The sequence below is a fragment of the Chlorocebus sabaeus genome, chromosome 2 (genome assembly GCF_047675955.1).
Source record: "Chlorocebus sabaeus isolate Y175 chromosome 2, mChlSab1.0.hap1, whole genome shotgun sequence".
Lineage (NCBI taxonomy): Eukaryota > Metazoa > Chordata > Mammalia > Primates > Cercopithecidae > Chlorocebus > Chlorocebus sabaeus.
Window position 1 is genome coordinate 17128291 of NC_132905.1, and position 13603 is coordinate 17141893.

The 13603-nt window shown below is 45.2% G+C and overlaps 1 protein-coding gene across 3 annotated transcripts in view; it reads right to left on the reverse strand.

Moving 5' to 3' along the window:
- Positions 1-13603, reverse strand: part of EYA2 (EYA transcriptional coactivator and phosphatase 2) — a 284816-nt gene that overhangs the window by 81611 nt on the left and 189602 nt on the right. For all 3 annotated transcript variants that reach the window (XM_008015099.3, XM_073006162.1, XM_073006149.1), the window contains 2 exons: positions 11796-11938; positions 3739-3822 (listed from right to left, as the gene is read on the reverse strand). In XM_008015099.3, coding sequence (XP_008013290.2) covers positions 3739-3822; positions 11796-11938 — 227 coding nt within the window. The remainder of the gene's footprint in view (positions 1-3738; positions 3823-11795; positions 11939-13603) is intronic.

Below are 13603 nucleotides of genomic sequence, written 5' to 3' on the forward strand. Positions count from 1 at the left end.
AGAGGCCGTGGTCCCTGGTGCTGCACAGCAGTTTCCCCAGCTTGAACTGCTTCCATCTGAACTGCTGGGGAGTGAAATAAACTTGCATCTTGTTTAAGTCACAATTATTTTGGGTCTCTCTGAAAGTTGCTAGATTCAGCAAATGAAAACACTTATTCCTCACCTTAGTGAGAGCTGGAGGAGGGAATGGAAAATTCTAGGAGAGTCATGAAGATGGCACAGGCGATCTGGGTGCTCCAAGAGCTTTTCACCTCAGTTTTCCCTGGACATCCAGAGATCACACAGGAAGGCAGGTGAGCTTGAGTCTGATTCTCATGCTTTCTTGGATAATCTTACTCCCTCTGAGCCTCAGTTTCTCCTTATGGACAATGGACACTAACTGAACATGATGGTCTCTCAAGTCCTTCCAGCTCTAATCTTCTATGATTCTGTAATTCTAGGATGGATGTTGAAACTCAGATATCAATGGGGCCAGAGAGTCCCAAGAATGGGTTAACCAGGCCAGGTGGGGGCTGTGATGGGCTGGAGAATGTCCGCCCCCTCTAAGAGGGCAGTCCTTCTCTGCTCCTGTTGATTGCTGCCCCAGGGGAATGCGGGATTGCCAGATTCCTAATTTTTCAAGAAGAGCTGGAAATCTAGGTTGTTTTGGTCTGTGCAATCTCCTGATTTTTAAATGTTGGCGACACATTCACATTTTTTCAAACACTCTGGGGGCCAAAGAGAAATATCTGCAGTATGAATTTGGTCAGTGGCCACCAGTTAAAAATTTCTGTTTTGATACTATTTTCCTTCCTTCCTTCCTTCATTTAACAAATATTTACTTGACACCTACTAAGTGGGAGACACCGTTCCATGCACTGGTGATAAAGCTATGAAGACAACAAAACCAAACAAAAGGTCCCTGTCCTCATGCAGCTTAACATTCTAGGGGATTGCCCTGATTCATTCATTCGACGAACATTTATTGAGCAATTCTGCCCTGTGCACTGTGTGTGGTTGGGGAGATAAAAAACAATGTTCGTGGTCTCTGCCCTTATGGTGCTTATAGTCTAGAAGGAAGACGTACAACAAACATAATTATGACATGAATGGAAAACACGGTTATGAGGAGAGACGCAATTCAGATGGAGAGGAGTAGTGAGGAAAGGCCTTTTGGAGGAAGCTACATTTTAAATGAGAACTGAAAGACAAGTAGGATTTAATTCAATAAAAGAACATTCTAGAACATTTTAGATGATAGCAGAGGCTTCCAGTGTGCCCCTGCTCCACGTCTTCTCAACTGTCACCATTCCTGTACATATATGAAGAAGTCTTCCACAGTTAGCATTTCCGATGCTCTACCCTGGGGCTCTCTTTTTATTGATTGATTGATTGATTGAGACAGGGTCTTGCTCTGTTGCCCAGGCTGGAGTGCAGCGGTGCGGTCACAGCTCACCGCAGGCTCAAGCGATCCTCCCTTCCCAGCCTCCTGAGTAGCTGGGACTAAAGGTACACACCACCACACCAGGCTAATTTTTAAGTTTTTTAAAGAAATGGGGTCTCACCATGTTGCCCAGGCTGGCCTTAAGCAATCCTCCCACTTCAGCCTCTCAAAGTGCTAGGATTATAGGTGTGAGCCACTAAGGTTGCCCCCTGCGGCTTCTTGGTGACAGGCCAGAAGTGCAGGGAGACAATTCCCAGGAAAAGCCTTCAACCCTTGATGGAAGGGAATTTGCAGGTAAATATCCCAGCTCCCTCACTCCTTGGGTGGGTTAACACTGCCCCTGGTGGGCCTGAGCCCCAGCCGCCCACGGCAGTAACTATTACATTTGTGTAATCTGTATTGGCTTCCTTTCCCTCCTTGCCTGAATTCCCCACTCTGTGCCCGGTGCTTCCTGGGATTACCTCCCAGATAGACTACCCGCACTCACTCCTCGTCTCAGGATCTTCTGGGAGAAACCCAGCAGCGATGGGAGAGAATGTGGCAGGTTCAAGGACTGGAAACGACTCAGGGTAAGTAGCAGGAAAGGAGGCTGGTGAGTAGGGCAGGAGGCCACTCATGAAGAACCTCAGAGGTTGGGGGTAGGCTTGTCAATGGCGAAGCCACTGAAGATTTTTTGGCTGGAGAGTGATATGATCAAGCTTGTATTTGAGGATGACTCCAATGTAGGGGGCTGCAGTGGGCAAGAGTGGAAGCTGGGAGACCAGATAGGAAGCCGAGCTGAAGGTGAAGATGGCTGGAATTGGGTGGTGAGGTGGGAGAGAGGTAGCTGGCAGTGAAGAATGGCATGGGCCAGGGGACATAGGGCCCAGAAAGAACTCAGGGCTTTGTCCCTGACTTGAGGGAGCCCACAGTTTGGTTTAAGGAATGCTGGTGAGACACAGACACAAAAATCATATCCAAGATCACACATCCCTACGCAATCCATACTGAGTTGTTGCACGGAGCTATGGAACTTCACAGCAGGCTGCCTCTAAGGGCAAGACAAGTGACTGCCTGTGTCTCAGGGGAGGTGACTTTACAGGAGTGGTTAGGAAAACCATAAAACACCATGACTTAGCGGGCAACTTACTACTGTGGCCCCTGTGGGATAGCCCAAATTTTTGCAATGGCTGCGGAGCCCATTCTTCAGTGTTTTCAGCAGCTCTTGACTCTGCCATCTTTTACCTAAGCTGTGCATGGTCCAAAAATGCATGCCGGATTTCCCACAGGCACTGCTAGACATATTAACGGCATTCCTACACGGCAAGAGATTTCTGCACCACCAACACCATTTTTATATTCTTTACAACATAATGGCAGACGATAAATCTATCTTGCTAATTACACATCCAGCTTGTTATAACCCCCATAAAAAACATGAGCAGCTGGAAAAGCCATGAAGTGATGTCAAATCATATTCCTGGTCTCTAAACAGAAACAGAAATATTTTCCAGGCGCTGGCAAGTCTCAAGGTTCCTACCCATGCGTGGAAGCAGCTGCTAGTGGGTCACTCACCTCTGAGGAGATGAAAACTAGGCTGTCATCTTAAGTACTGCCCGTCCACCCCATGCGTCCCCCTGAAGAGATGACAGATGTCTAGGGCATCCACTTGTGGTCTGTTCAGTAGCCCATGGGATGAACCCAAATAATTGGCAAGGTTTGGGTTTTAGCAGTTGAGTTCATTTTTGCATTATTAAAGTGGTTTCAAGGTCTCTTCCATGTACCACCAAACAGCCAATAGCATTTGCCTAGAATTCTAACTAGATGGTTCCCCAACATAATTTGTTGATGATACATTTGCAAAACGATTGCGAAGATCCACACTGAAGCTGACAATGCCTCCCTCTTGTCTCAAAAAAGCAGAAGGAAAATTAAATTCATTTGCTGGAGACACTAGGATAAATAACAGAGAAGAAGAAAAGTACTTTACCTCATTTTCTAGCTAGAATTACTGGCTTTGGCTGCAGCATAGCCCACCGTTTTAGGAAGGGAGACAGCTGAAGACAATAAGTGTATTTCCTATCAAGTAAATGTTGATTGCTTCAAACGTTGGAAGAAAAGGCATGGGAGACAACAGAAGGGGAAGCTAATTAAATTTTCACATGGGAAAGGAAAATGCCACAGAAATTTTTAAACCTGGGCTGACCCCAAAGGGCAGCTTTTGTTGGAGAAGCTGCCTCATAAACTGTCCCCACAATTCCCAGGACAAACTGGCTGGACAGACAGTCATGCTGAAAACAAAAAGAGAGAGAGAGAGAGACAAAATGGATTCTTACCTTCCCATATCTGGATGCAAAAGTCCCCGTGAGTAAGGAGTGAAAAATAATTATTGTCTCATCCAAGTCCCACACGAACACACGCTGTGATGAAAGAGAGGAAGAGAATGGAGACAAATGGACTCACTTGCATCTGACTTAATGTCTGCAGAAATTCATTCCTTTGGAGGAAAAGAAGTCTTGAAAAACATTATCTTTAGGTTACAAAACATGTAACTCACTGACGTGTCATGAATCCCCATCCAACCTTATCTGTGTCATGTGTATTCAGATGCCCAGTTTTTGGGCTCTTATCAACTCAAAAGATGTCAGAATCAAGAAGTCTGTCCTTGCCTTCCATATAAAAGCTCAACAAGGAGAATTCAGGTCAAAATCAACAACAAAAATCATATAACTGGTTTTACAAAATGAAATACTACCATTTTAAATTCACTGTTCACCATATGCTCAACTATTTCTGTTTTTAGCAAGTCTGGTGATCACCTCTATAATTCTAAGTAACATATTTACACCCTGACTTACTGATTTTTCAACTTGAGACAATATCTTTTGACTGGGCCGTCTTAAAAGATGGGGGTTTAGCTCATGGAAATCTCTGTTCTTTCTCTGGAAACTTACATTTTTCTCATATGTGCATCCCTCTATTCCAATTCTCTTTGGACATTCTCCCTTGGTTAAAAAGGTAAACAAATATGGAGCTATAGATATGGGAGTCCCTACCTTTTCCCATACATCCTCCCCCTCTAATGTCTATCAGCTGCAGCTTTACTTTTGTATAGTCAATGAGGATAAACTGGTTTGTACATTGGTTTTATAACTAAGGCTAAATTTTCTGCACTCTGCCTATGTTAACTTTAAAAGTTGGTAACTAGTAATATACATTTACATTTTGTGATTATTGTTTACTACAGAGCCAAGTAATATGCTAGGATTGCATTGTCTTCTCTATGTGTCCAATGTCATATCCCTAGATCAACTTTAAGAAGAGTGCCCCTACCATTGTATGCATTATCTTTACTTGTACCCCATCATAATTAAAATCATGTCATATCTCAGTTTGTTCATATATGTATCATACCTGTCTGGTGTAACTGTTTTGTTTCTGTCAGAATTTATTATTTTTTTTCTTGTTTGCAACAATGTACCTTCATTAAAATGTCAAATTCAGCCACACACTCTATTTTGGAGATGTCTATCCTCAGCGATAGAAAGCTCCAATGTGGACTGGATCATTTTTAGGCTTGCTGCAGACTTCCCTTCATTGTATTTCTGGGTTGGATCCACTGTTTTCTGGATCCCAAGTTTCTTTTCCTTGGTTTTCTTCCTTGTTTGGCTTGAGTACATCCTTAAGTTGCTTTTCCTGAAATGGTACACGGAAAGTAATCTTCCTGAATTCTTGAATATCTGATGATATCTTTTTTTTTTCTCTATAGTTTCTCCGGGTACAGAATTCCAATTGGAAAACAATGTCCTCTAGATCTTTGAAAGAATTCTTTCATCATTATTTTTTAAGTGTCCAGGGTCACTGATGAGAAATCTGGTATTTCACTGTTCCTCAGTCCTTGTAGGTTTTACTTTTTTTTCTTTCTAGAATTTTAAAGGATCTTTTCTTTATACTTGGTATCCTCAAATTCCATGAGGGTATATCTGGGTATGGTCTTTTTTTTAATGAATTCTGTTTGGCACTTGAGCATTTTCAACCCAATGACTTGCATCTTTCTACAGATCTGAAAATTTTTCTTATTTCTTTTAATAATTTTCTCCCATGTTTTCTACTGTTTTCTTTCTGTGAAATTACCAATAGTCAAATCAAACCTTTTGGGTTGATATTGCCTTTCCTTGTACACAATATTTTTAAATAAGTCTGTCTTTTTAATCAATGTTCTAGGAGATTTCTTAAACTTTCTCTTACAACCCTTATTTAATTTTTGATTTTTCCAGTAATTAAAAAATTTCCAATAACTTTTTTTTCCCAAGTGTTCCTTTCCCAGTAGCCTCCACTTCTTATTTTACAGATGCAAGATCCTGAGTTTTTATAAGAAAACCAATTAGAATTTTCCTAAGTTAGTTTATATTTCTTAAATTACTTTGCTTCTAACTTATCCCATTTATTTATCTTGGCCTTTTTTTTTTAAATTAATTTTTTTTTTTTGAGACAGGGCTTCACTGTGTACTGTGGCATAATCATCACTCACTATAGCCTAGACCTCTCCAAGCTCAAGCGATCCTCCCACCTCAGTCTCCTGAGTAGTGGGACTACAGGCATGTGGCACCATGCCTGGCTAATTTTTGATTTTTCTTTTTGTAGAGACAGGGTCTCGCTATGTTGCCCAGGCTGTTCTTGAATTCCTGAATGTAAGCGATCCTCCCCACTTGGCCTCCCACAGTGCTGGCATGGTGAGCCACCATGCCTGGCTAATCTTATTCTTTATTTTTCATACTGTTGATTTTCTTTATTTTTCTGGTGATCCTTATTTTCAAGGACAAAGGACCTGACTATCTCTATAGCTGGTGTTGAGAAGGGGAGGCAAATGTCTCTTCCCCAGTCTGCAATCTTGAATGGGCCACCTTTTAAAACTCTCTGGAGGTCAATGGCTGCGTTAACACAATGGCATTTGCCATGCCTTTGAAAGTTAAGAGAAATATCTAGAATGAAAAAGGTATTAGCATCCCAGATTCTCTAGTATAGGAATTTCTGAAGCAATTAGTAAGGCTAAGTATTATTTCATAAATCTTTTGGACCAGGTATATTTATGTGCATATATGTGCTGGGCCATCGTAGTAAGTATATTTCTTATTATGGGTCATGGTAAAAATGTTTGAAAATCAGTGTTTGAGGAGACTTTCTGAGATTCAAATATGCCAAGTCCTAACTTATCTGAATTCACTGAGATTGAACTTAGAAAATTAAATTTAGAAATTTCAGTAATAGAATTTTAAAAAATCAGCAAATATTTTCAAATTTAGTGCAGGCTCCCTTACTTTATCCATTAAATCCCTTCTGAAAAAATCCATCCCTTTCTCCCACTACCTCACCATCCTGGATTCTGAGTGGGTAAGTTCCTGGTGGCCATTCTGCAGGTGACCCTATTCCCTAGGCCATCATGGTGCAGACCAGGGTGCGTCCTTAACCCTGGGTGGGTCAGAGACCTTCTTTTTGCAATTTAAAATTGGGGCTAGGAAGAAAGTAATTGTCTTTTGGGGAGTGCTATTGGTGGCCAAGTTTAGCCAAGTGATCTGAAGGGGAGACAAGGGCAGTGTAAGGCACATAGGTGTGCTTTGGTCAAGGACTAGGCTGAGATGGATATCCAGGCCTGTGTGACTCAGCGAGTTTGGTGTGCAGGCGCACACCTCCACTTGTTAAATAACCTGTTTGTGTAAGTTCATACTTGGCTTGCAGTCACTATTGCCTGTAGAAGATAATATAATTGCCCTGCTGACACTGTGCACAGGGCATGGCTCTTGGCTCAGCTTGGCTCAATGTGGCTCTTGTGCAGAGAGGGAATGAAGCTACTGGCCTCTGTAAGGGAGAATGACTGTCTTGCAGATGGACAGAGGGGAGCCACGGCACAGCTTGCAGTGCTTAAGAGCTGCTTAAGAGCCAAAGCAGACAGCCGAGATAAATAAAGGTGGACAGTGTGAGAGAGCTAATGTGAGAAAGCTGCTGATGACAAAGCTGCTAAATAAAACTACATTTCACCTGCCTATGGCCCCGAGTGTGCTTTCTGCCCATCCACCCACTCCCCTTGGACTTCAGCATGGGCTGGACCCAGACCCTGGGATCTGACAGGCAGTCTGCAGAGACAAGAACAGAGGGTGAAACATACAAAGAAACGAACACTTTACCAGGACCTGGTTTCATTGGGAGCAGAGGGAGAGGAGCAGTGAGGAGGCCCAGAGGAGAGCTGTGTCCAGTAACTAGTGCATGAGGGCACTGCCAGGACACTATGATTTGGGAGTTCTGGCACCTTCACTGTGGCACGTGGGAAGAGAAGAAATACATGCAGTTTCTTGCCCCTGTCGCCCTGGCTGGTTCCAGTGCCTCGCTGATACTCTACTTTACTTCTGCCCTTAAGTTCTAAGAGAGGCCCTGCATCCTGAAAACAAATTCTGCTTTTTCACCTAAGCAGCTCAGGTTGGTCCCTGGCACGTGCAGCTGAAGGATTTTAACTAATACATGCTCAGAATTTTCCTCCTTTCCACTTCTACATAATTTCTCTCCCGTGGGCTTCAGTCATTAGCAAAACAGCCAAAGACTTAAGAGGTGTGACCCAAGCAAACCCTCTATGATGACATTAAGCACAGAAGTGAAACACAGCTCACACCTTTTCAATAGTTCTTGCCCAGTGGTACTTATGCTGAAATCAAGAAGCAGATGTTTCCAGAATAATATCACCCTATAATCCCTGACTTCCATGCCATAACCCTTTCCACCTCTTTCTCAGTTTAATGGAAAAATCTCTCTCTGCTCCTGCCGTTCCCCTATGGAGAGCAGAAAACACGTTAGGTGACTGAAGATTTTCTTGGGGGGATGAAATATTATGTATGTGTGACTGTGTTTTTGAAGCTCTGCAACTTCAAGCTGGTAGGAGATCCTAGGAATATGGGAAGGCAGACAGCAAGTACAACCTGATGCCAATACATTTTCTTTCAGCATTTTGCAAAGGCCTAAACCCACTGAAGGGACTGTGCAAAAATCTCTATTTGGGGGAAGGATGGAGCTTTAAGAATAAGGCAAAAGGCAAGAACAGAATTCCCTGGACTGAGAATGGCCCCAGGAACAGTGGGAACACTTGCTCTGCACCAGGTCTCTAGCATGGATCAAGGCTGCTGGTAGACCTCAGGAGGCTGACCAAGTATAGGGCACCAAGCATGATGTTCAGGATATTTAATACCTTCCAGGGTGATCAGAACCCACCCCAGCTATAAACAACTGCTACAGGTGAACTAGGGGCCACTGGCTAAATATCAAATGCCCTGAACATGCTGAAGTCAGCATGTGCTGCTTGGAGGCCCCGGTCCCCACCCCTAGCTTCTATCCTCAGGGCTTCTGATAAGAGCATCCTAGTTTTCCTTCCCCATTGTGTGCTATTTTGGTGGGGCTGTCAATTAAGGGGCAAGTATAAGACCCAAGCTAGGCCATTGGGATGCTGTCTCCTTGGAATCGGACACTTGAAGGACACGGCATGCACTCTAAAATAGTTTGTTTTCTGGCATTCCTAGATTTCTCAACAATGTCTTTGTTACTTTCTTTCTAAACTTGGTTTTATGGCCTCCTCTCATTGTCCTTTCCTAGTAAATTCATTTTTGCTTAAGTAACCAGAACTGGTTTCTTTTTTCTTTCTTCTGTTTTTTTCTTTTTTCTTTTCTTTTTTTTTTTTTTGAGATAGGGTCTCAATCTGTCACCCAGGCTGGAGTGCAGTGGTGTGGTCATGGCTCACTGCAGCCTCCACCTCCTGGGCTCAATCCATCCTCCCACCTCAGCCTCCTGAGTAGCTAGGACTACAGGTGTGTGTCACCATGCCTGGCTAATTTTTTGTTTGTTTGTTTTTTGTAGAGATGGTATTTTGCCATGTTGCCCAGGCTGGTCTCAAATTCCTGGACTCAAGCAATCTGCCCACCTTGGCCTCCCAAAGTGGTAAAGGTTACAGGTGTGAGCCACTGTGCTGGGCCTGGAATTGGTTTCTGTTGCTTGCAACCAAAGAATTGTAGCGAATATTTTAAGGTTCTCAGGCTCAACAAGGATTTCCATACCCATTGTATAGCATGGAAACACCAGAGAGTGGCTGGACTTTTAGTGACGACTGCAGGCTTTGACAGTGAAGGCAGCAGTGGCCACCCAGCCACACTGGACGTCAGAGGCTGGTCTGGTTTCTGAGACCACTTGACCTCCTGGATTCTCATATAGTCCTGGGAGTGGAAGGTCCCTAATAATGAAATGAAATTTCTTATCATCGGGTGGGGTGGGAACTCAGCATTAAAATTACATTGCTTTTTAAGGAAATGACAAAGATGATATTTCTCAGTGTGTCTGAGTTTGTGGCTGAGCATTGCAGCTGCCCCATAAAGTATACAGATTATAAATAGGGATGTGACTCTGGTGCACTTGAATTGCCTGGCACTGACAACCCTACCAAGACACCCAGCACACTCAGGCCAGCAACTGACCGCCTTTCTTCTTTCTTTCTTTTTTTTTTTTTTGAGACGGAGTCTCGCTCTGTTGCCCAGGTTGGAGTGCAGTGGCATGACCTCGGCTCACTGCAAGCTCCGCCTCCTGGGTTCATGTCGTTCTCCTGCCTCAGCCTCCCGAGTAGCTGGGACTACAGGCACCCGCCACCATGCCTGGCTAATTTTTTGTATTTTTAGTAGAGATGGGGTTTCACCGTGTTAGCCAGGACGGTCTTGATCTCCTGACCTCATGATCCGCCCGCCTCGGCCTCCCAAAGTGCTGGGATTACAGGCTTGAGCCACCGTGCCCGGCCCTGACTGCCTTTTTCAAAGAAGCATAAACCGGTGAGTTTGCTTATTTTCCTCCCTTGATAAGACAATAGTAGCTTACTTCCGGTTTTGGGGCATCCATTTTGCCTATTTCTACTGGTACCCTCCCCTCGGCATGCTGTTTTGTTTTTGGGAAAATGTCAGTACCCGGCCAATAATACTACACTTGCATAACAAATGACAAGTATAGAGATCTAATATGCAACACAAGAATTAGAGTTGATAAAGTTTTATTGTATTAGGGATTTTTGTTAAATAAGTAGATTTTAGCTGCTTTTGTCAGACAGAAAAAGTAACTTTGTGAGATGGGAGACTTGGTAATCTGTTTCATGATGATTATCATCTTACTATCTGTACGTATCCTATAGCATTCTGTTGAAAACCTCATGTACACCTGATTTAAAAAAAAAAAAAAAAAAGTCTGGGTGTGGTGGCTCACTCCTATAATCTCAGCACTTTGGGAGGCCGAGGTGGGTAGGTCAGTTGAGGAGGGCAGGAGTTCAAGACCAGCCTGGTCAACATGGTAAAACCTCATCTCTACTAAAAATACAAAAATTAGCTGAGCATGGTGGTGTGTGCCTGTAATCTCAGCTATTCAGGAGGCTGAGGCAAGAGAATCGCTTGAACCTGGGAGGTGGAGGTTGCAGTAAGCCAAGATTGCGCCACTGCACTCGAGCCTGGGTGACAGAGCGAGACTCCGCCTCAAAAAAAGAAGAAAAAAAAAAAGACTGGAGCATCCGTGACCACTAGTTCTCAGCCTCAGCTGCACACAGGAATCACCCAGGGAGTTTTAAAAACACTGATGCCTGGCTTCCACCCTCAGGGAATCGGATTTAATTGGTCTGAGGTCCAGCTTGATAATGAAGGTTTCTCAAAGCCCCCATGTGACTGTCGTGTGCAGCCCAGGTTGAGAGCCCTTTCTAAGAAGTCAGAATTCCAGAAATAGAGGCCCACTCATTTGAGCCAGCCTCCACACAGATCAATTTCTAAAGCCTACTGGAGTCCCCATGGAGAACGTTTAAAACTCCCCTCCGCCCGCTAGTTCCTCCAGTGTCTTTTCAATTGGTCTGGAATGCTGCCAGGGTATCTGTTTTTTAAAGAGCATCCCAGATGATTCTGCTGTGTAACCAGGATAGAGACCCACTCTAACCCAGCTGGAAGGTCGGAGGCCCATTCTCTTCTTTGTCAGGGACTCTCAGAGCATGGTCCTCAACCCAGAGCATCAAAATCACCTGGGGGCTTGTTAGAAACACAAATTCTCATGCTCTGCCCCAGATCTACTGAACTGGAAACTCTAGGGCTGAGGCCCAGCAATCCCCGATTTCAAAAGCACCACCCCCCAGGTGATTCTGACGCTGCGCTGCTTCAGTTTGAGAACTGCTCTTCTGTCCTGGCCCCAGGGCTATCTGCTTGGACAACCTCATGCTTCCCTACTCGTGCTTTGTAAACACAAAGGGCGATTCTCCCCCACGTACTTGGAGAAAACTCTGTCTCCACTCTTGTTCGGGCCTCAGATGGAGATTACATTCACCAAGTCACACACAGGCCCTTTGGATTACCTCAATCTCATTGTCCCCTGCCGGGGACGGGTCACTGCTCCTCTTAGACCGGCCTCGGAGCTTCCCGTCGGAGGCCCGGTGCGGCCTGTCTGTGTCTCCCTCTTTCGCTGGCGTGGAAGGTCCGTTGTGTGCGTTGTATTCACCTAGGGTAAGAAGGGGAATCATGGACAAATCAGAAGCTTTGCTGGGTGTCTCCTCCTGGGAAATATCCCACCAGCTTCATCTAGCTCCAGAGCACTGGGTTCCAAGGCAGTACCAGAGGCAAAGACCGCGCAGGATGGAAACTTCTTGCAAGTGCCTTAAATTGCCCATTGGTGACCTTCATTATCTTTCATCCATCCAACAGACACTTGGTCAGCGGGCACAGCTCCAGGCAGTGGGATTAGGTCCTGGTTCTCACAGTGCTTCAACATTAGTTGAGAGGACAGAGCCAGCAGACACATCAACAAGCAAGCATATACCAAGCCCGGGAGGGAAACGTGCCACAGAGAATTCACAAGTCAGGGGGCCTGGTGTGGTGGCTCACGCCTGTAATCCCAGCACCTCCAAGGTGAGAGGATCCCTTGATTGCTTTGAGACCAGCCTGGGCAACACAGCAAGACCCTGTCTCTACAAAGTATAGAAAAGTTGACCTAGTGTGGTGGTGCATGCCTATAGTCCCAGCTACTCGGGAGGCAGAGTAGGAGGGTCGCTTGAGCCCAGGAGTGAGAGGTTGCAGTGAGCTATGATAGCGCCACTGCACTCCAGCCTGGACGACAGAGCGAGGCCTCGTCTCTAAAATCAACCAATCGAGTGTTCAGTCAATCAGGATGGGGCAGCGGGGAGTGCTGAGAGGTGACTCATTTATACGGGGCTAGTCAGGGAAGGCCTCACGCAGGGAGTAAGGGAGGGGCCGCTGGGGGCTGTAATGATGGAGGAGTTACGCATTTACCACTCTCTAAATCTGAAAACCTGAGAATGCCTAGACGAACAGAAGGAGGGCAACACATATTTATCTGTAGCCGAGCATTACACTCTTCTACCTTTAGAAGACTCTTCTCTCTCTGTCCCAGAGGTAAATGGGGGCTGCATGAGAAGGATCCTCTACCTTCCTCTCCCTACTGGGCTCCCTCCATTCTCTATTTTTTTTTTTTTTTTGGAGACGGAGTCTCGCTGTGTCGCTCAGGCTGGAGTGCAATGGCGTGATCCTGGCTCACTGCAACCTCTGCCTCCTGGGTTCAGCAATTCTCCTGCCTCAGCCTCCCAAGTAGCTGGGATTATAGGCGCCCACCACCATGCCCAGCTAATTTTTGTATTTTTAGTAGAGACAGGGAGAGGAGGTTTCACCATGTTGGTTAGGCTGGTCTCGAACTCCTGACCTCAGGTGATCTACCTGCCTCGCCTCCCAAAGTGCTGGGATTACAGGCGTAAGCCACCGTGCCCCGCTCCTTCTCTATTAAATGCAAGCCTTTTAAGTTTTACCCACTGAGAGATCTGTCAATCGGAGAAGTAAATGAGATTATAGGCGAGAGCATCTAGCCCAGGCCTGGCAGTTAGGAGGTGGCTTGAATGAAGTTCTGGCTGGACTCGACCCACAGATATGTGTGGATTAGTGAGAGACGCAGCACAGAATGTGGGCCCTTGCGGCTTCTCACTTCGGGGTGCTCCCGGGTGTGGCTCCACTGAGAGGCTGTCACACTTGTGCCCTTTGGCAATTGTCTAGTGGTCCCAAACAAGTGAAGCAGCACTGTCCCCGACCCAGGTCCCAAAACCAGCATCAGAGCTGTGTTGCTGCTTAAGCTCAGATGTTTTAAATGCATGGCTTTGGA